Source organism: Triturus cristatus, chromosome 7, assembly GCF_964204655.1.
Source record: "Triturus cristatus chromosome 7, aTriCri1.1, whole genome shotgun sequence".
NCBI classification, from domain to species: domain Eukaryota; kingdom Metazoa; phylum Chordata; class Amphibia; order Caudata; family Salamandridae; genus Triturus; species Triturus cristatus.
Genome location: NC_140590.1, coordinates 404,116,009 through 404,138,291, shown reverse-complemented (window position 1 = coordinate 404,138,291; position 22,283 = coordinate 404,116,009). Strand labels below are relative to the sequence as shown.

The 22,283-nt window shown below is 48.0% G+C and overlaps 1 protein-coding gene across 6 annotated transcripts in view; it reads left to right on the top strand.

Moving 5' to 3' along the window:
• The window catches only part of CHMP2A (charged multivesicular body protein 2A), a 310,318-nt gene extending 305,092 nt beyond the window's left edge, over positions 1-5,226 (top strand). For all 6 annotated transcript variants that reach the window (XM_085616658.1, XM_085616655.1, XM_085616657.1 and 3 more), the window contains one exon: positions 2,966-5,226. In XM_085616658.1, the coding sequence (XP_085472784.1) occupies positions 2,966-3,087 (122 nt within the window). In that variant the 3' untranslated portion in view covers positions 3,088-5,226. The remainder of the gene's footprint in view (positions 1-2,965) is intronic.
• The last annotated feature ends 17,057 nt before the right edge of the window (positions 5,227-22,283 follow it).

The window sequence follows — 22,283 nt, the reverse complement described above, 5'->3', positions numbered from 1 at the left end:
AACCGAATCAACTTCTACGCTCCCAAACGCCACCTCCGATCAGCCAGCCACGCCCCACGCCCTCGCCGCCGTCCCACGCATCCGTAGAACGACAACAGGAGGAAGGTCCTTCTCCTACCTGGCCGCCAAGACCTGGAACTCCCTCCCAGCCGACCTGCGCCTGACCCAAGACCACCTCTCCTTCAGGAAGAAGCTCAAGACCTGGCTGTTCGAGCAGTAACGGCAGAGCGGGCTCTACCAAAACGCACGTCTGCGCTATTCCTATAACTATTTGGACCTGGACATTTCTGATCTGAGTAACATCGTATGTAGGAATCATTGGTCACATATTTGACAATTTTTGATCACTCAGAATAACCTGGTATTACCTAATTGATTCTTTGTGTCCATTGAGAAATAACTGTGGCTGCTTTTTATCAATTGTTTGTGTGATGTGTTGGCCTGACCGAATTCACATATAAATCATTCTATCTATCTATCCTGTCTGCTATCTCGTGCCCTCTGCCTTCTCTGTCTCCCCTACTCCTATTCTGTTCCTAAGTGAATGTTTTATATAACAAATAAATGTAACATGTCGTAGATTAACAGCACAACACGTGGTACATATCAAACTAGCATCGAGTGCTAATATCAAGGCTCTGACGACATGAAAACACAATCATAAATGCTGTACCGGAGGTTCAATTGTAAAATATTTACAATATTAAATGTACTGATGGCTCCACTCAGTAAATGCACGTTTGTCCCCATGTTGTAATGTCTATCAGCGGTGCTGGGCCATAACCAGCATTCATGGCCCCAGGCTCTAATAAGGATAAATAACATCATGCCTGATGTTCATCAAAGACGTAAGGCTGCCATGTACAGTCTGAGGCTGTAGTCTCTAACAATTATTAACGGCCACAGGTGTTGGAGCATTGATGGTCCCAGGCTTTTAACACTCATTAACTGCTACATACCGTGCATCAATAGCCCCAGACTTATCTCATTACCCTCTGATATGTCCGCTTATCCAACCACCGAGACCCCATTGTGAGGGCAGCAGTAATGTACTGGGGACCCATGCAAAAAAGTAATCTGCATCGGGAGTCTGGTTCCTGGGGCACCAACGAAGAGGTGAGTTAAACTACCCCAGTCCCAGCAGCTGCCTCTGATGCCTCTAAACAGCAGAGCTGTTGCTTTCACTGCAGTGCAGCGCCCTGTAGGAAGTTCAATTAAATCTCCATTGTCAAGTCCCTGGTGTAATAGTAATGAATCTGAAGTATTGGGACATTATTTACATCTGCACATTTAACAGTAATTTAAATCCATTACACCCGAAGTAAAATGTATTATAAACATGGAGACAAGAATTAAAAAATGTACAAAAACAAATTTACGGTTCGCAAATCACATACTTTTAAACGTACCATTGGTGTTCTAAAATAGGTCCTAAGATACGCTTTCCCATTTATTGTGCTACAATTCCAAAAATATAGGTCCTTCATGTATGTTGGTGACACTTCTATGCATGTTCTTGCTGTAATGGTAGTCTACTTAGTCTTATAGGCATTCGATTTTATTAGTGTTCTCTATTTGCCACATTATTCTATATTTATTAAAATGTTACTTATTGGCCACCCTTTTCCCCCACAGTCGTTCATGGAAATCTAAAGATGGCACATTGTAGTCCATTTTCTCTGCCTTTACTGGAGGGAGGAAGACGAAGCCACAAGACAGGGTTTCTTCTAGGCTATATCTGTCCAGCGGTGAATAATGTGGTGCATGCTTTTTTAGCCAACACCACATAATGGATCCTGCCACTTCGTTCATGAACCTGTATCACCATACACGCATACATTGCCCTTGTTGTACTTGCACGGCACTACTTCAAAATGTAATCCGCACTGGCAAAGCCAATAGGTCTCCCATCTCGTTAGCTGACCTTTTGATTTTGCCAGTGTTTAACCGCATCAGAATAAATAAGGTTGTTAGTGATGCTGAACAGCATAGACAAAAGCAAACAACAAAAAAAAGGCAAAACGGCTGATTCAGTGTGATGATGCATGATGGTGCTGCAATGACACCAAACTTGGAGTGGTAAATTAGAAACTAAAAACTGTGCAACCGTAGAACCACATCTCAGATAAGGAAGCAACCCAGTAGCATATGGCAGCTGCTGTACCTGCTGAAAAAGAAAAAACGATTTGACAAGGGGTAAGAAAGCAATAGAGGAGAGGGGAGACAGATCGGGCAAGCCAATTGATAAAGTGCCGAGCATCCCCGCACAGGGAGGCGTGGGGGGGCAATGTAGGGGCTGGAAGGCAGTGGAAGCACAGATGTGTGGGAAGCAACATCCAGTGGAGGTGGGGGGAGCAGCAAGGAAACCCTGGGGTGGGAACGTGAGGTTGAAGCAGCACCCAGGGGAGTGAACAAGGCAATGCATGCACTGCATTAGAGTGCTGAAAGAAAAATATAGTTCTGTGAAGCCGTGGAAGGATACAAGTCATCCAGTCAATAATATAGTCAAATAAGCTGTGTGACAAAGGAGGGACCGCCCTGAAGTAAGAAGCAAGCAAATGAGATTGATAAGAAAGATAGCAAATTATAGCCAGTGGGATGACTCAAAGCTCACTGGTATTGTACACAATGGTAACACATAGCTAAATGTGTCAGTAGACGAGACCTTAAAATACCTTTTTCCATTTCTTTTTTGCACTATTTAGTCTGCAGTGTCCTTGTAATTGACTTACAAGTGTGTTTGGTGCTGCCTCTGTGGGTTTTGCACAGTATGATTGATTTGGTGTTGTCCTTCCTTTCTTTGGGTCATACAACCAGTTGGTAATGGATTGTGTATTTATAGCTCCCCTGCCTCTTTGTGTTGGCCAAAGTGGATGGGTTGGTGCCACTCCTTCGCATTCATTGCTTTGAATGTGGTTTGTTTGATCATTTCATGTCCCTTTATTTTCCCTCCCTTTTCTTCCAGATCTTCCTGCTACAGGCGGCTCACTGAATGTGGCTGCTCAGAAGAAAGCCGAGAGTGCTGCAGCCCTGGCTGACGCCGATGCCGACTTGGAGGAGCGTTTGAACAATCTCAGAAGGGATTAATAAACTGTCTGTCTGGCTGTGGTGTTTCTGCCATCTGCTGAGAGTGACATTTCACTTTATTTTAAATGTAGGTTTGGGGAAATCAAGGTTGTGTGGGCAAGGAGGTGAGCTCCGTCCTTGGTAAAAACTCTTCTGTTAAGCTGGCCCTAGAATGAAGCTGGCAGCTTGGGTGTGATCGAAGTCCGACTTTTCCGTAGTAAAAACAAAACGCCCACTGCGTTTTGTTTTTACTTGAGAGACTTTAACCTCTGGTATTGTCTTAGTGTCTCTTTTTGATTTATGTTGACATTTAGTGTTTTGCTGCACTTGTGTGGAAAAAGTCCCTTATGTCTTCTATTCATATCTGCTTATTTTTTATTTTACTTTTCATAATGATTTGTTTTTTTATTCATGGCCAGCTTGCTTTGCTTTCTTCATGCTCATCGTTCACGTTTTCGCTAGAAGACCATTTGAGTCCTTCATCAACCTGGAAGCAAATATCTTCTGCCTTGTGTGAAGTTGTTGCAGTTTAGTTGCAGTCTACATTGTAATAGTTTAATCCTGGCGAGAACAAAGTTCCTGACCGTGTTTCCACAAGTAATTTTGTCTGTCATTATAAGCCAAGATTTTGCAGGAAATCTGCCAAAGATTCAAAATACTTCTCTCATCAGAAACCTACAGTAATATGGTACACTTATTTATGTCATTTTCAGATTCTTTAAATCCATTTTGAAAAAAGAACTAAGGCAGTTAAGCAGAGGACTGCATAGTGAGAGGAGAGTCTTGTATCACATGCACATGATATGACTTAGTCATAGAGGGAAAGTCTTTCAAATGTCTTCGAGGAGTAATGGTGGGACCCAGAATACCATACTTTATTATTTTGTGTGGAATTCATTAATTTGGAAAAAGAATGATGAAAGGTTGATGCTTCTTAAAATATGATCAGCTTTTGTGCCCCATCACTAAAGCATGTATTTATTTTTAGTTTTGTGCCTTCCTGTTTCTTTTTTCATTCTGCTCCAGCAACATTAGTTTTACCATCTTTCTGGTTCAAAGAGCAGGCCTTGATCTTCTATCACTTCTTGAGCAGAACCTGTACTCTGAGACTTGGTAGGGGCGGAGGAATGGCACCTTGTGTCGTAAAGCACGGCCTATTGAGGTTGCAAAGATGTTGGGAGGTGCATCACACATTAGTATTGGTACCCACACCGCTTAAAGGAAGGTGATATAGAGGCGTGCGAGCAGTAAACCTAGAGACTATCAAGTGAAGCTAGGGAACTCGCCACAAAGTGAGGTCTGGAACTGCTCCCATGGGAAGAAAAGTAGAATGGTATCTAGAACGCTTTGTGAAACTGGAAAACCACACGAGGCCGGAAAGTAATCATTTAGCAAGCAGTAGTTTGTAGACTTTGTGATTACGACATTAGACCTTGAAAATCTGTGTGTGATTATATAGATGGATTCAGATACACACACACATATATATATATACACACACACACACACACACACACACACACACACACACACACACACACACACACAGCGAGAGATTGATGAGAGCAGGGGATTCACAAGCTGGCAGTGAAGAAAGGTGCAACCAGATTTTGGAGCCATAGTAAGGCTTTTGGCTCTGGGCCTACTGGAAGAATTTGGTAATCTTGCCTAAGAACTGAACTTTTAAGTATTTTGGCCTTCCGGGCTGGAAAGGGTGCTGTATGTGTAAATAATATTAAAATGACTGTAAATCAGTGGCAAGGGTTCAATGGTAACTTCCTGATAAAACTGCCAGAACTGTTACTTGTCCTTCGAGTACCAATATTTTCATTTTTGAATATGGAGGCAACAAGCCTAGCCCCCAGTTAAATCACCGTCAAATCTGAGACGATACATGTCTTAAATTGAACTTATGTGCTTCTCAAACTGATGGCAATATAAAAAGTTGCCTAGACCTTCACAGCCACAACCTTTGTGCTTGGCGCAGCAGTCCTATTTGGTGTGAGGCGTTTATGAAGTGTGTGGGGGGTGAGAACAATTTGCTGGAGTGTTTGGAAATTGAAATTTTGGAACTTTTGCTTGTATAGCTTCTAAAAATATACACATATATATATATAAATGACTGTGATTTTTGTTCTAATAAACTATGTAGATTTGTAATGATTTCTAGTGTTTTCTGCTTATATCTATTGAGGTGATCATTTGGGCAAATACCAGACAGTCTTCTGAAAAACCTTCTTTCTTATAGGAGGGTTCATAAAGTGCAAGAGAATCGCACCGTATGGGAATAATAGTAGGTGTAACATCCTAATCCTTTAATTGCAATTTATTTACACTGTCCCAATGGAATAGTTATTTCCCCACCTCACTTGGAGCAAAACTAGTATTGTGAAATGTGTTACCTGTGTTCATCTGTCTGAAATACGTCTTACCCCATACTTCTATCACTATGTTAGTCTCAGAGAATTTGTAGCAGTTCGTAATTTGAAGTTGGCCCTTACTGCACGTGATGTTTCATTACCTGAGTTAGCTGTGGTCCTTTGGGTTTTTATTTGCCTTCATACTTTTTTAATGAAGTAATTTTTATAGTGCCATAAAGCCATGCGGGCACATCAGTATGGCAATAGGTGAGTGCTAAGTGCCAAATTAATAAAGTCTAACAATATTTACTGCAGGGTAATGTAGAAATAAACAGTAGTCATTGATATGATAAATAAAAATAGTGACACTTCAACTTTGATTCCTGATATTTAGGCAATTACAACTGCATTTTTTGTATCTTCGTAAAGGGCGATTCAGTGTTTGTTCAGAATTTTGTTTAATCCATGTGAGAAGGTGGGTTGGTATATGCTGTCCACTAGTTAAAGTGGGAACCTTGTACCAGGCCACACGACCCTTATGATGTCTGAGGTCAAAGATAACCTTATTGTTAGCTATCCTACTGGTAGCTATGGAGAGCAGCCTTCAGGTTTTATCTTGAAGGAATATAAAGCAACTTGTTTTACCAGAATATCAACTCCTAAATGATTAAATGAAAGGAGAACCACACAGTTTTTATATAAAAATATGTATTTATTGATATAACACTCTTTACAAGTCTCTATGTGAGACTAGGACACAAAGCACACAATACTTAATCAATAGAACATTCGTAAATAGCGAAATACACAGCGGGCGACCAAACCATATACTAAAGAAAAATGGTATAACAACAATGACTTCAATAGACACAGGACCTAGAGCACATAGAATCACTGGGACCCCAAGGAACCACCCAGAGGAGTGACACAGGGAGCCCACGGTGGACGGGTTCAGTGAGGAAACAGATGCGTGCTCTGTACAACTCTATGGGAAAGTCGCGGTTAGAAAATTACAAGTTAAGAACACTTCTAAGAGGACTTCGAGCAAACCCTTTGGAACGTAGGAGGTTATAAGGCCAACCCACCGGTGAGTACTGAAGTACCCGTGTTACCTATCCCAGAGGAGCCGGGTGCATAGGGGTCAAGTGGTGTCTGAAACCTTTGTAGGTTTCAATGGAGAGCTGCAAAGAAGTCCTGCTGCCAGGAAGTCGAAGAATGTCCAGTGAAATCCAAGCCTGGATTCGAGGTGAGAAGAACCTGCAAGCAGAGGGGACAAAGTCTGGGTCACTTCAGGTGACCAGGGGCTCAGTAGTCGAATGCCCACCGATGTTCAGTGCTTTAGGAGTGAATAAGGCTTGCTTGACTCTGCAGCTACGGGGACGAGGAGATGTCGAGGAAAACCAAAGTCCGGAGGTGAGCTGTCCCAAGAAGGATGTCGAGAGCGGATGGGTCGATGTACGGCTGGAGGACCAACAAGCCTTGGCAGCTGCAACCCATTCGGTCATAGGAAACAGGTAACAATGTGGACCAGCAAGGTCCAGGGGACTCTCTAAGCAATGGAGAGTCAGGGCACGTCTGGAGCAACCAGGTAAGCCCAAGAATGAACAAGGTGACCCTTGCCAGGACCCACAGGTCAATGTACCTGGGATCGCGAGTAGACCTCAAACAAGTCTGTAAAGCACCAGCCCACAGGACACTCGTGGAGTGGAGGTTGGAAATCTTCGGTGCAAATACCGCTCGGGGTCCGGACTACATGTAGTCCAAAGCACTGGCTCAGGAATCGTCACTAAGCATATGCAAATGCTAAAGTACGTGGTGCACAGGGGTTCGGGTTGCACAATCCCCACAAGGGATACTGGTCTCAGAATTGCGGAGAGGGCAGATCAACCTCAAGGACCTTCGGAAACCCACCTCCCGTGTTGCTGAAATCTTAGGAGTCCTCAATAGTTCGGGAGAAGCAATCCAGTCAGATGCGTTTAGGTGCCTGCTTTTGCAGGAGAGTAACTCCTTTAATCCAAGGGAGATTCTTCAGTCATCCAGGGTTGTGCAGGCAGTCGAAGTACTTGGTTTCTTCTTAGCAGAATCTTGTCCAGGTAAAATCTAAAGTCCTGTAGCCAGGTTACCCACTTTATACCCATGGGAAGGGGTTGGAAAGATTCTGTGGACCCTTCTAGGGGAGAGGCAGGACAGAGGGGTGGCTGCACCCATGTCCTTTGTCCAGTTTTGCGCCAGAGCAGGAGCAAATGGCTTCTGGAACTGGTTTGAGCTGGACTATGCACAGGGACACCAAAGTTGCCCCCAGTGCAGTCTTTCTGGCACTCTGAGTGTACCCACCCAGCCCCAATACACTAAATCCTGTCTGGGAGGTGGTTACACCTCCCTGTGACAGGATGCCTATTGTCATGCCTTCCTCTGCGCGAGCTTGGCTTAGCATCAGGAGAGCAGAATCGGGTCTGTGGCTGGCAGCATCCATTTTGTGCTGCCAAGATCCAGAAAGCTGGTACTGGGTATACCGGTGACCCAAATATGTCCCTTCAGAAGGGTGGAATCATACCTCCCCCGCCACTTACTGGCGAGGAGGTATGATTCCAAGGTGTTTGACACCAAACACGACATGTTTCTAATCAGCCGTTTTAAAGTTAGCATTTACCACGAGGTTATAATGCACTTAAACATGTGTCTGGCTGCATCACAGACAACCCTAGAGAATGGTCTCCGAAGGCTGCAAAGGGGCTCTGCTCATGCAGTGGCACCCTCTCACATAAAACCCAGCACCCTGCCTTCAGGATTGTTAAGGCCTGCCATAGGGGTGACTGATAGGCATTTAAGTGTAGTGATTTAGATGGATATAGTGAACCTATACCTTAAGTAAGTGGTGCAAGCACCAGCTTACACAGTCTGCTGTAGCAGGCTTGTCATGTCAATTTGGATGGCCTCTCAGGGGTGGTGCAATACATGCTTCAGCCCATGGAAGGCCTCTGTGGTACCTATGCCCTGGGTACATGGTGTGCCATATACTAGGGACTGATGAGAGTACCCCAGAATCCAATCTGGAGTGTACCTAAAGTACATGCATATCAATTTACAGGAGAAAGCAGATAGACTGGGGTCCTGGATAGCAGGATCCCAGTCAGACTAGGCCAAAAACAGTGTGACATCAGGAAAAAGTGGGGGTAACCATAAGAAGCAGATACTACTTTCTTACAATCCATACTTTGCTTCTGCATATTTTGGTTATTTTGCACTGTTGTACATTGCTTTCCCTTATTTGAGCCATCCACATGACCCCATCTTATCACATCATACCACAGCACACTTCAACAGACCTATTCACTCCACCTTATCTACTATCGCTGCACCTTAACCTGCAAGAAAGGATTGCCTAAAGCAAAACAGATGTGCTTAAGGAAATTCTTTATGCAGCAAGAAGTCTTGTGACATATGCTAATAGGTTTGACCCGGTCTCACCACTTTTGAACAACATTCTGTTAGTTCCTCTAGTGCAAATAGGAATCTGAAAGAAACACGTTAGTTCGATTCCTCACCTTAGAATATCCCCAGGCGTCAGACTGGATCCGGAAGATTTTTCGTCAGCAATACCCCTTGCGCGTCGCTAGGCGTCGTCTGCGGCTCCGCGTCCATGGTTGGCGTCGTGCGCCGGAATGACGTCGTCGGAGTACTTAGACGCCGCCCTCGCGCGCTGACGTCAGTTCTTCTTTTTTCCGCGCCAGTAAGCGCCGATCCGGGAGAGCTACCCCTTTTAGTCCATTTTTGACTAAATATTTTGACTCTTTTTGGTCACTTTCTCGACTCTGGTGCCGGTAGGATGCCTGGTTTCAAGGCCTGCGACGACTGTCACCGACTGATGTCGGTGACCGATCATCACCGCCGGTGCCTGTACTGCTTGCGCCTCGACCACAACGCGGAGTCGTGTTCCGATTGTATGGCCCTGACCTCGAAAGCTAGGCGGGAGCGGTCCCGCAAGCTTCTCGAACTTCGCCACTCGGCTACGCGCCCCTCTCGATCCCGGTCCAGGAGGAGGTCCAAGGATCGGTCGCGGAGCTGCACTCGACATCGTCGCTCGTCTGGCTCGAAGTCTTCGGGTAAGTCGAGGCACTCCAAGAAGTCCAAGAGGCGACACCGCTCTTCGGACTCCCCTCGCCGGTCGCACGACTCGGCCGAGGGTCCGGGTGGTTCCACCCCCGCGGCTCAGCGGGAGCCGCAGCCGCCGCGCAAGTCCCCATACCCGCCGGTCCCTGGGACTGACGCGACGCCGGCGGAGGTCAGTGCCTTCCTCTCGGCCATGAGGAGCCTACGCCCGCTGGCGCGCCTTCGGGCCCCGCGGACTCGACTGAGCGACCTCGCGTGCCGGCGGCTCGGGCCCCGGTGCCGCAGGTCCCTGAGGGGCCCGAGCATGGGCCCCCGTCGACGCTGGTCGACTTCATTACACCACCGGCGCCGACTCCGGTCGACGTCGATCCCCGGTTCAGCCCCTGTCCGGTCCAGACGCCGACCGACGCCGCATCCGACGCCGCAGGAGACACATATTGTCTATCGACCGGCTCCGATCATTCCTCCTGTTTACCAGGAATCGGATGACGGGGGCGACTGGGAGGGGTCTGAAGACCCTATGGCCCTTCAGGGGCAACTTTCTCAGGACTGGGCAGATGAACTGGGGGAGGCCAGTGGTCTGGATACCTCACCGGACACTGGATTCATCTCTCCTCCGACTGTGGCTTCGGAGGAGGGTGCAGCTTTTTCTGTGGTGCTGTGCAAGGCGGCCGCGGCCCTTGGGCTTGAGCTGCCTGCCGTGGCTGTGAGGACTAACATCCTCACTGAGGTGCTTCAGTCTGCCGCATGCTCCACTGAGCCTCTGCTGCAATTCAATGAGGCTCTCACTGACGTTCTGCAGGGCACCTGGTCCAAGCCCTCCACAGTCCCTCCTGTGGATAGGAACGTTGCCAGGCGCCACTGCCCTGCTCCGGGCGACCCCAGTTTTCTGTCCCAACACCCCACCGAGAGTCTGGTTATCCAGGCCTCTACCTCCCAATCCTCCTTCCCGTCCGCTCCTCCGGACCGGGATTCCAAGAGACTGGAACAGTTCGGTAAGAAGCTGTTCTCCTCACTCAGTTTGGGCCTGCGGCCATTGAACACCGCCTGTCTCTTGGACCGTTATTCCCACTCTCTGTGGGATACGGTGGAGGACGTGCTGCCACTGTGCCCGGAGGAGGCCCGGGCGCGGCTTTCCTCGGCTCTGGCCGATGGGAGAGATGCAGCGCGCCATGCAATCCGATGTGGACTAGACACTACGGACTCGCTGGGTAGGGCGATTTCTACCACGGTGGCGCTTCGACGTCACGCCTGGCTGCGGTCCACGTCCTTTTCAGGGGATGTCCAGAGCACACTCATGGACATGCCTTTTGATGACGCTCGCCTTTTTGGTGAGAAAGCGGACAGTGCGCTGGCTCGCTTCAAGGACTCCCGGGCTACGGCCACGTCCTTGGGCCTCTCGGCCCCGCGGCCACAAACTTCCGCTTTTCGCTCCTTTCGTGGCCAAGGAAGGGGCTCCTCCTCCTCACGTCCGCCTAGCCACCGGCCGCAGAACCAGCCTGCACGCGGTCGCAGACGTGGTTTCCGCCGCGGCGGTAATGGAGGACGACGCGGTCAGTCCACATCCACCCCGGCAGCATCCGTCTCAAAGCCTTCCTAGTCCGAGCTTTCAGGCCCATTCCTCGCCAGTGGGAGGCCGGGTTCGCCATCACCTGCTCCACTGGCGTACCATTACTTCGGACAGGTGGGTGCTGCAGATCGTCCGAAGGGGCTACTCCCTCACCTTCGAGACGACCCCTCCAGCCATGCCACCGCAGCACCACCGTATCTCGGAGGATCATTTGAATCTTCTCCAAGAGGAAGTTTCGGCCCTCTTGGCCAAAGAGGCCGTCGAGCGCGTTCCGAGCCCAGAAGTAGGTCGTGGTTGTTATTCCCACTACTTTCTGGTTCCCAAGAAGGGCAAAGGAGGCCTACGCCCTATCTTGGACTTCAGGAACGTCAATGCCTTTCTCCGGAAGGAACGGTTCAAAATGTTGACTTTGGCTCAGGTTCTAGCTGCCCTAGACCCTGGAGACTGGATGGTAGCGTTGGACTTGCAGGACGCTTATTTCCATATCCCCGTCCTGCCGGCCCACCGGCGTTACCTGCGGTTCACGGTGGGTCAGGAGCACTTTCAGTTCACCGTGCTCCCCTTCGGCCTTACCAGTGCCCCTCGGGTGTTCACGAAAGTGATGGCGGTGGTCGCAGCTCATCTGTGCAGATCAGGGGTTCCAGTCTTCCCCTATCTCGACGACTGGTTGTTGAAGGCGGGCTCGCCCCAGACAGTCGTCTCCCACCTCCAGACTACAGCGGATCTCCTGCATTTGCTAGGATTTTCCATCAATGTGCCGAAGTCACACCTGAGCCGCTCTCAGAAGCTCCTCTTCATCGGAGCGGTTCTCGATTCGGCGCAGTTCCGGGTTCATCCACCGGAACAGCGGGTCTGGGATATGCAGGCCCTGATTCCCATCTTTCGGCCTCTATCCTGGGTTTCGGTCAGGCTAGTCTTGCGGCTTCTGGGGCTGATGGCCTCCTGCATCCTACTAGTGCATCACGCCAGGCGGTGCATGCGGGCTCTGCAGTGGGACCTGAAGTTTTCAGTGGGACCAGCATCACGGCAACCTGTCCGACCATGTCTTGATCTCGGAGGGCACTGCACAGCAGTTGCAGTGGTGGCTCACGGACCGCGATTGGGTCACGGGCAAGAGCCTCTCCCTACCCCTACCGGAGCGTGTCGTAGTGACGGATGCGTCCCTCCTGGGATGGGGTGGCCACATGGGAGAGGCGGAGATCAGAGGACTCTGGTCTCCGGCGGAGTCTCGCCTCCACATCAACTTGTTGGAGCTGAGAGCGATCCGACTTGCACTGAAAGCTTTCCTTCCCTCTGTCCGGGGAAGTGTTGTGCAGGTGTTCACGGACAACACCACCGCCATGTGGTATTGCAACAAACAGGGCGGGGTGGGGTCGTGTCGTGGACCCTTTGTCAGGAGGCTCTGCGCCTCTGGACATGGCTGGAACGCCAGGGCGTCACCCTGGTGGTTCAACATCTGGCGGGCTCTCTGAACGCCAGAGCAGACTAACTCAGCCACCGGTGCATGATGGATCACGAATGGCGTCTGAACTCCGAGGTGGCGCAAGGTCTCTTTCAGCAGTGGGGAGAGCCTTGGTTAGATCTATTCGCCACCGACGAGAATGCGCAATGTCAGCAGTTCTGCGCGTTGGAATTTCCAAGGCGGTTATTTGGACCGCACAAAACAGTTCCGAGTGGACGACCAGCTTTTCGTTGGCTTCGTGGGTGCAAAGAAGGGAAAAGCTGTGCACAAACGGACCATCTCTCGGTGGGTCGTTTTGTGTATAAAAATCTGTTACTCCTTGGCTAAAAAGGACCCTCCTGTTGGGCTGCGAGCCCATTCTACTCGTGCCACGGCGGCTACTACTGCTTTGGGGCGGGGAGTCCCTTTGCAGGACATCTGTCAGGCGGCGACGTGGGCTTCGCTGCACACGTTTGCCAGACATTATTGCCTAGACAGCCAAGTCCGGAGGGATGGCTTCTTTGGCCGTTCGGTCCTCCAGGACTTTCTGGTGTGATCTTGGTTCGCAGACCCACCACCGGGGTTGGTATTGCTTGGGTATCTATTCTAAGGTGAGGAATCTAACTAACGTGTTTCTTTCAGATGAACAAGTTACTTACCTTCGGTAACGATGTATCTGTAAGAAACATTAGTTATTTAGATTCCTCACCGACCCACCCATCCTCCCCGTTCTGCGAACCGACATCTAGGGTTAAGGTTATCCTTTTCAGGCCCCTAGATTTTTTGGCACCAGTGTCGGTCTCTTGCATGGCTCTGCGTTCCTGGCGCGGAAAGCTGTGTACAAGAACTGACGTCAGCGCGCGAGGGCGGCGTCTAAGTACTCCGTCATTCCGGCGCACGACGCCAACGACCGACGCGGAGCCGCAGATGACGCCTAGCGACGCGCAAGGGGTATTGCTGACGAAAAATCTTCCGGATCCAGTCTGACGCCTGGGGATATTCTAAGGTGAGGAATCTATACCGAAGGTAAGTAACTTGTTCTTCAAGTCACTGCATTACACAAAACCATACCCAACACAAGCATCAAACCTACACAGCAAGCTCAGAATTGCAGTGATCACTGCTGGATGAGGAGCAAGATCTGCCAAGTACTGCCACCGCATCACATTGTCACCTTGTGACTCCTATCTGACCACATACATAGAACGAGTCAATCAAATTAGTGCTAGCGTAGTTATGCAAAAAGAAATTCAAATAGTCATTTAAAAGCCTCATACCATCACACAATCTGTTACTGAAGAGAACACTTGTTACAAAATAATCTAATAATGTGCCAGTCGCTGCAAAGAGGCTCCAATAGGTAGCTAGCTACCTGGCTTTAAAGATCTCCATAAAATTCACATTGGGGGTGGCCTTACGGAGGGAAATTCAAATAGTCAAAAACATCATACAAATAGTTTATCCAGGAGAAAACTATGTTAAAATGACAATAAATACAAATGTTGGTTAAATAATTTTAGATACTCCACCAAATGAATGTGCCCGAATATCAAATCAAACCGTTCTTTTTGACGTGCACTTTTGATTCTTTATGCCAAATCCATTCTGAAACCTTGGGCTAGAGTATAATCGACCAGCCAGTAGCCCTGGCTAACAATAGTAGTAGTCTCAACACAAAAGCTCCCTTCGCCCAAACTGGGACTGTTACATCCAGTTATGATTGAAACAAGCAATGTAGTTTGGCCTGGCTATAAAAGCCCCAAATTTTGTATAACCCACTTTGTAATCCAGCTCTGCCGTGCAATATCCCTAGTAGGATCACTTTAAAATGGCCAAATATCCCCTCATTGGTACTTGGCAAGACCCGCATATTTGATGAATTTAGAAAGTCAAACAATGATTTCACATGTGCCAGCAAAGACATTCTTGCAGGGTCGTCAAAGGTATAACCTCCTATAAGCAATCTTAAGAAGCCTGAATAATGCAAAATGACAAGTGTTTAATACCGCTCATCGAATCTATAGTGTTTTTGTCCATATTGGTGTCCTAAGACCTACCCCTAGCAATCTATAGAGAAAGGTTTTTTTGGCTACATGCTATTAGTGTAGGTGAACTGAATGCTAAATGTCAAAATGTGGAACAGGTGCTAAAGGAACCCGATCCAAAACAAGCATCCTCTTTGGGTGACGATTTGTCACATTTTTAATAATTGCATTTTTCTTCTGAAAGTAGTTTACAAAAAGTTGTGAAATACTGTGCATGACCCTTTCTGTGGGAAATAACAATATTAAGTACTTAGGGTATTGTTCTTTCCTGGGCGTAAGCCCATAAAACAAATAAAGTTTTATGTATGCTACATATTTTATGATTAAATCAAATGAAATGCAGACAATTTCAAGCAATAAAATGTTTATAAGCAAAAAAGAATTTCCTAACACATGCTAATGTTTACGCACTAACATCCAACGCACCCAGATAGATGAGTTCAAAAGTTTATTGTGACAATAATAATTCTGTCTTCTCTTAACATGTTCTGCCAAGAAGCACAATTCGTATACAATATGCCATGCCAATGAAAATACATTTTATTTGTAACTAGGGCACTAATAAGCACAGATTAATATGTTTAGATCTACAGGTTAAACTATGTCATTGCCTTTGTGTAACTGACTGAAGAAACTCTGCTTGATGTGTCCCAGGTTCAATTCTAGAATTCTGGAATCACTTTGCTAAAGAAAACAAACTGCGCCATTCTTCTAAGGCCAAAATATGATTTAACCTCACTGCACAGATTTACCTTCTTGTGCACTGGTTGCGAAAAACTACTTTGGCTTAGAAATTCTGCACATAAAAATACAGCATGGCATACAACATACGTGTAGTTCTGCAGTGCAGAATGTGCTATAACTGATAGAAAACTCTAGCTGCAGATTCTGTAGCCTTTGAAATTCCCAGGCTGGAGCCGGAAACATTTGCTCGGACAATACCCCTTGCTCATGCCGTCGGGTGGCTCTTGGCTCCGAGTAACGTCGTCCGCGTCGGTAGTGTCGGTTATGACGTCGCAGTCGCATATATAGGCACCACCCAGGTGCATTGACGTCAGTTCTATTCTTTCTGTGCCAGTTCTGCGCCGATCCGGGAAGAGCTACTCCTCTGTCGCTTTGTGACAGGCCTTTGTTTTACTTTTTGTTGACTTTTGAATTTTTTCCAACTTCGTGTGCGAAGATATCTTCGAGGAAGACAGGGTTTACATTGTGCAGTGCCTGTCACAGCATGATGTCGGTTACTAACCACCCACCTCTTCTTTCTCTGGTGTCTCGAGCGCTACCACGATTGGAAGTCGTGCTCGGACTGATGGGCTATGGCTCCAAAGGCCTTGCAGGAGTAGGCTATGAAGCGCCTTGCGGCCTGACAGTCGAGACCATCCAGCGAGACTCCGCGGAGGGCCCAATCGAAGAAGAGGTCGCGGGACTGCTCCAGGAGCCCCAAGTCCTTTTTGTCCTTCTCAAGGTCTTTGGGAAGAGGCACGAGAATAAGTTCAAGCGGCCTTCATCTTCGCCACGACTGTCGTCCGTCGATGAACGAGGTAGAGAGCACCAGCGCTCTATGCATGGTTCTGCTGAGCCAGAGCTAGGGTCGACTTCGCGTCTCCTTCCATTCTGGGAGCCGAAGCGATCCCTCCTCAAATTAAAGAATTGTACGAGGCCATGCACCACGTTTTTGAGCGGGCCGACCCCTCTGGTGAGCCCTCAGGCCCCGCGGGGTCGGAAGGGGTCCCATTGGATTGGACGTCATCTGCTGCAGTCACAGCGCTGGTGGGGCCTCAGGAATCCGATCCGGGACGACATGGTCGTGCCATCGTGACCTCCCCTGGCATTGGACTCTAAGTCGGTGCCGCCGGTGCAAGCCCCATCCTTATCACTGACGACACGTAGCCGCAACGGTAGTGCCCGACCCTCGATTCTGACGTTGATTGAACCCAGGGGTTCTCTGTTGTCGCCTGAACACTTCGAAGATGTTTTAGGCTTGGGAGAGGAATGTGAATTGTCTTTGGAATGCCAGGATGTCTCTGCAGAGCAGATGGACTGGTATTGGGAACTTGGGGTGGCTAGTGCATTGGACACTTCCCCCAGATACTGGCAAGCTCTCTATTGCAGCTACTGAGGAGGGGGCTCATTATGCAATGGTGGTTAAGTGGGCAGCTGAGGTCCTCGGACTAGAGTTGTCGTCTCTGCAGGTCAGGACTAATCACCTGACCTAATTGCTTCAACCTGGTGCTTTCACACCTGACCACTATTGCCCTTCAATGAGGCACTAATTGATGTCCTACAAGGCACGTGGTCCAAGTCTAGCACAAGGGCTTCTGTAAATCGGTCAATTGCACGCCGCCATCGCCTAGCTCCGTACGACCCAATAGGCCTCAGCCAACACCCTACCCCTGAAAGCTTGGTGGTAGAGGCTTCTACATCCCAGTGCGCATTCCCTTCCGACCCTCAGGATAAGGAAACCAAGAGGCTGGATTCACTTGGAAAGAAGATGTTTTCTTCCTCTAACCTCGCATTGTGGTCGGTAAATACTGCATGCTTATTGGGCTGTTTCTTCCACTCCCTTTGGCAAATGTGTCAAGTCCTGGAGGAGGCCTGGGCTTTGATCTCTCTGGCGGTTAAGGTCCGGAGAAATGCAGCAACATTCACCATAAGATGTGGCCTTGACATGACTGATTCACTGGGCAGATTTGTTTGACAGTGGTCTTGAGGCGCCGTACCTGGCTTAGGACAACTGACTTCTTGGGCGCTGTCCAGGCAAATTTGATGGACATGCCCTTTGATGGATCCTCTCTTTTTGGGGGAGAAGGCAGACTCGACCCTAGTGAGGTTCAAGGACTCTCGATATATGGCCAGATCCTTGGGCCTCTCTTCTAAACCTTGTGGCTAGTCTAGCTTTCACCCCTTTCGTGATAACAGAAGGGGTTTCCAGCCGCGTCAGCCCTATCCCAGCTACCTTCCTTTTCAGACTTCCCAAGTTGTGCAAGGTCATGGACGCGGTTTATTTTCACCAAGGAATGGCAACCAGAAGTCATTGGCAAACCTGCCCTCGGCAGCCGCCGCCTCCTCCAAGCATTCCTAGTTAGACTCTGCAAGACCACATCACTCTGGTTAATGGGATAATCCATCATCATCAATTCCCCCACTGGAGGTCCATAACATCGGAAAAATGGGTCTTGCAGATCATTCAGGAGGGCTATTCTCTGCCTTTCCTTTCTTTTCCTCCTCCAATTCTAACAAATGAAGAACGGCTGGCAGAGGATCATTTAAAATTGCTCCAAGAGGAAGTTTTAGCTCTTTTGGCCAAGAGAGCTATAGAGAAGGTCCAGCTCAGAAGTAGGCAGTGGCTGTTATTCCCGCTACTTTCTGATTCTGAAGGAGAACAAAGCGTTGCGGCCCATTTTAGATCTTTGGACCGTCAATCTCTTCCTCATGAAGGAGAAATACAAGATGCTCACTCTTGCTCCGGTCTTGTCTACCCTAGACCAGGAAGACTGCATGGTAGCGTTGGACCTGCAGTGTGTGTGCTTTTGCAGCCCCATCCTACTGGGCCACAGGCGTTACCTGTGTTTCAAGGTAGGCCGCGAGCACTTCCAGTTTACTGTGCTCTCCTTCCGCCTTACTAGTGACCCTCTGGTGTTCACCAAGGGAATGGCTGCTGTCACACCTGACTCCTTCTGAGACGCTCCCTTTCATCCTGGCTGTTCTGCACACTGCAGTTTCGGGCCTATCCTCCCGAGCAGCGAGTCCAGCATATTTGGGTTATGATTCCGATGTTTCAGACTCTATCCAGGATTTTGGGGAGACTGACTCTGAGGCTGTTGGGCCACCTGGGTCCTGTTGGTAAAGCATGCCAGATGGCGTATGCGGGCTCTGTAGTGGGACAGCATCAAGGAAATCTCTGATATGGTCCAGATCTCTTAAGGAAATGTGAGAGATCTGCAGTAGTGGTTGACGAGCCACGATTGAGTCAGCGGCAGATCCCTCTCCCTTCCCCAACAAGAGCTCAGTCGTGACAGATGCCTCACTTCTGGAATGGGGTGGCCATCTGGGAGAGGTGGAGATCAGGGGACACTGGTCTCTGGCAGAGTCGAGGCTTCACATCAATTTGTTGGAGCTTTGAGTGATTTGATTGGCATTGAAGGCATTTCTTCCCTTTGTCAAGCGGAAGTTAGTGAAGGTGTTAATGGAGTACACCACTGCCATGTGGTACTGCAAAAAGCAATGCGGGGTGGGGTCGTGGACCCTTTGTCGGGAGGCCCTGCGTCTCTGGACATGGCTCAAACAGCAGGGCATAACCCTGGTGGTCTAATACCTGGCAGGCTCTCTGGACGCCTGAGAGGACTAACTCCACCGTCGAACCTAGCGGATCACGAATGGCATCTCCAGGCGGAGGTGGCGCAAGGTCTCTTTCAGCAGGGGGGACCATCTTGGTTAGATCTGTTTACCTCCAAAGAGAACGCACAGTGTCGGCAATACTGCACGCTGGAGTTTCCAATGCGGCTATCGCTCGGAGACTCCTTTCATCGCGAGTGAAGCTCAGGCCTGCTGTACGCCTTTCCACCCATACCACTCCTGCCCAGGGTTCTGAAGAAGATCAGGAGTGACCAGGCCCAAGTCGTGCTTGTGACATCGGACTGGGCGAGGAGAGTCTGGAATTCAGAGCTTCTGAATATGAGCATTGATCTTACAATCAGGCTGCCCTTTTGGGAGGATCTTCTGTTGCACAGCAGTGGGTGGGAAGGGGGTCCTCCAACTGAACCTGATAATTCTGCTCCTCCATGTGTGGAGATTGAGCGGTGGCAGTTGATGGCTTTCGACATTCCTCCTGAAGTAGGTAACGTTATCTTGGCGGTCAGGCGGCCCTTAACTAAGGCGGTATACGCCTACCGTTGGCAGTGGCAGAATTTTTTTTTATAGTGTACAGAAAGGTCTTTTGACTATCTTTCTGCTTCTTTTTCCACTGTTGTTCTATTCATTCTAACCCTTGCCCAAAAAAGCTATGCTTTGGGAACTCTCAAGGGTTATCTTTCTGCTCGATCTGCTTTTTTGCGGCTGCCCGACCATCCCTCTCTCTTTAGGTCTTCAATTGTAAATAGGTTTTTGAAGGGGCTGGCTTACTTGTTTCTGCCCACGCCCTTTGTTATGTCACAGTGGGACCTTAATTTGGTCATCACTTATTTTATGTGTGCTCCCTTCGAGCCTTTACACAACTGTTCTCCCTGGCTGCTTACCATCAAGACAACCTTTTCTAGTAGCAATAACATCTGCCTGGAGGGTGAGTGAGTTACAGGTGCTATCTTGTACGCCTTTTTACATTGTCTTTGCCAGACAGAGGTGCTTAATTTTTGCCAAAATTGGTAACCCCATTCTGTCTGTATCAGTCTATCACACTGGCCACTTTCTTTGCTCCCTTGCATCCCTCTAAGGAAGAGGAGCGTCTCCACCGCCTGGACTCAAAAAGAGCGTTGTCGTTCTACCTTGACCACACAAAAGAGTTCCGGGTGGACGACCAACTTTTTGTAGGCTATATGGGAGCTTAGAAGATGGGGCAGTGCAGAAAAGGACCATCTCTCGCTGGGTCATTCTCTGCATTAAGATCTGCTATGGCCAGGCTAAGAAGCAGCTCCCTGAGGGATTAAGGGCCCATTCCACTAGGGGAAAGGCTGCGACTACAGCCTTGGCTCTGGCTTTCCCAGTCCTAGACATGTCAGGCAACAACATGGGCATCTTTGCACTCATTTGCCAAGCATTACTGCCTGTTCAGTCAGATCCGCAGGGTCGGGCATTTTGCCCGTTTGGGTCCTGCCAGACTTTCTAGTGCAAGGTATTGGTCCATAACCCAGCGCCGGGATGGTATGGCTAGGGTATCTAATTCAAAGGTAAGGAATCTGCAGCTAGATGTTTCTATCACATGAACAAGATACTTACCTTCGATAACGCATTGTCTGGCAGAGACGATCTAGCTGCAGATTCCTTATAAGCCACTCATGCCTCCTCGCTTTGCGGACTGATTTTGTTAGGACTAGGGTTACTCCCCTATTCTGGACCTTAGTTTTGCACACATTTCGTCAGTTACTTCCTGGCTCTGCTCTTCTGCCGTTAAAAAAACTAAAAGTACTGACGCCTGGGTGGCACCTATATAGGTGACTGCGATGTAATAACCAACGCTGCCGACGACGTTGCGTGGAGCCGAATGGAGCCAACAGACGGCTCACACAAGGGGTTTTTCTCGAGTTAAAGTTTCCGGATCAGCCTGACGCCTGGGAAATTAAAAGGTAAGGAATCTGCAGCTAGATAGTCTCACTAACAGATAATGTGTTACCGAAGGTAAGTAACTTATTTTTTTGTACCACTGCTGAGGGCAGGAAGGTGACTCATGATCTACTAGAGGCTTCAACAACGAAAACAAAGCTGTTCCTGAAAGTAAGATATGAGAAAGGGGAGGGAAAACTGTGTTCACGGACACTTAAAATATTGGATTTTGAGGCCCTCACACAAACTCAGGGCTATCGTAATTTACGTTACCCCCTTGAATGTATTGCATCATCATCGGGCTGCTCCTGCGTCGAGTCGGCTGGTGCAATACCCGACGGGCTCTTGTTCAAGGAGCACTTTTATGGAGATCTTTTAAATCCAATGAAGCCGGTGGATGCGTGCGTGTGTGGGGCTCTAAAGTGATGTAGATGAAAGATGCGTGGGTATTTAAAATAGGGGTCGAAGTACTTACTCAACTAATTTATTAGGAAGTCTTCTCCCCTAGTTAAAAGATTCTGAGGTTAAGTGTTATTAACTAGGAGTTATTAACTAAGTTATATACACTGCCTCAGTTAGGTCGACATGTTTCTCGCTCCATTTAGAGAAGTACTCTGGCGATTCTTCAGGACCAAAAAGATGTTTGTCTATCTACATCTAAACTAATATCTAAATAAACAGTATGCAATCTCTGTCACAAATTGGTATTACCTGCAGCTCGGTCTACCTGTAGGGGGATAAAGGCCAAGGAGGTTAAAGAAAGCATTGTTTAGTCACTGTTTATGTACATAAGATATCTCGTGAACCACTGAGTGCAACTGTGGTGAAAGTGCACTCTAAACGTGAAAGGTGAAAAGAAACTAAGTGAAGACTAAACCCTGTGAAGTGACTTCTATTATACTCCGTGTTGATAAAATTCATAAATGGACTTACCCTAACAATTCTTAAGGATATTCCACTGCAGTTCCTGGTAGATGAACGCAAGGAGTTCCTCTCGTTCTGTAATCATATATGAACACTGCTAGAGGAACAGGGGTTGTTTAAGAATGACAAACTCCAGGGTCATGTTGGCCCCTTCTCTTATTGTTGTGGATACATCCTAAATTCTGTAAAGATGCTTGAGACACTCAAATTATCTGAATAAAAACATTCCTTCTTTTGGTAATAGCGGTTCATTAATTTGTATGGAGTTACATGCATAGAGAAGTGGCAATGAACCTAATGTATGGTCAAGGTACTCTCCTTAGTCTAATATTTAAAACATGTATCTGCTGAAATGGCTGCTCCAACCTTTGTAACTGGGTCGCTATTTGCTGTGATTAGATTCATAGAACCCCAAGGTTATGCAAAGATCTTATTAGAGGCTAGCTCTTATAGACAATATTAGTTATTGTTTGAGTTCACTGATAAATATCAATTTGAGTGTCGAATCTTAA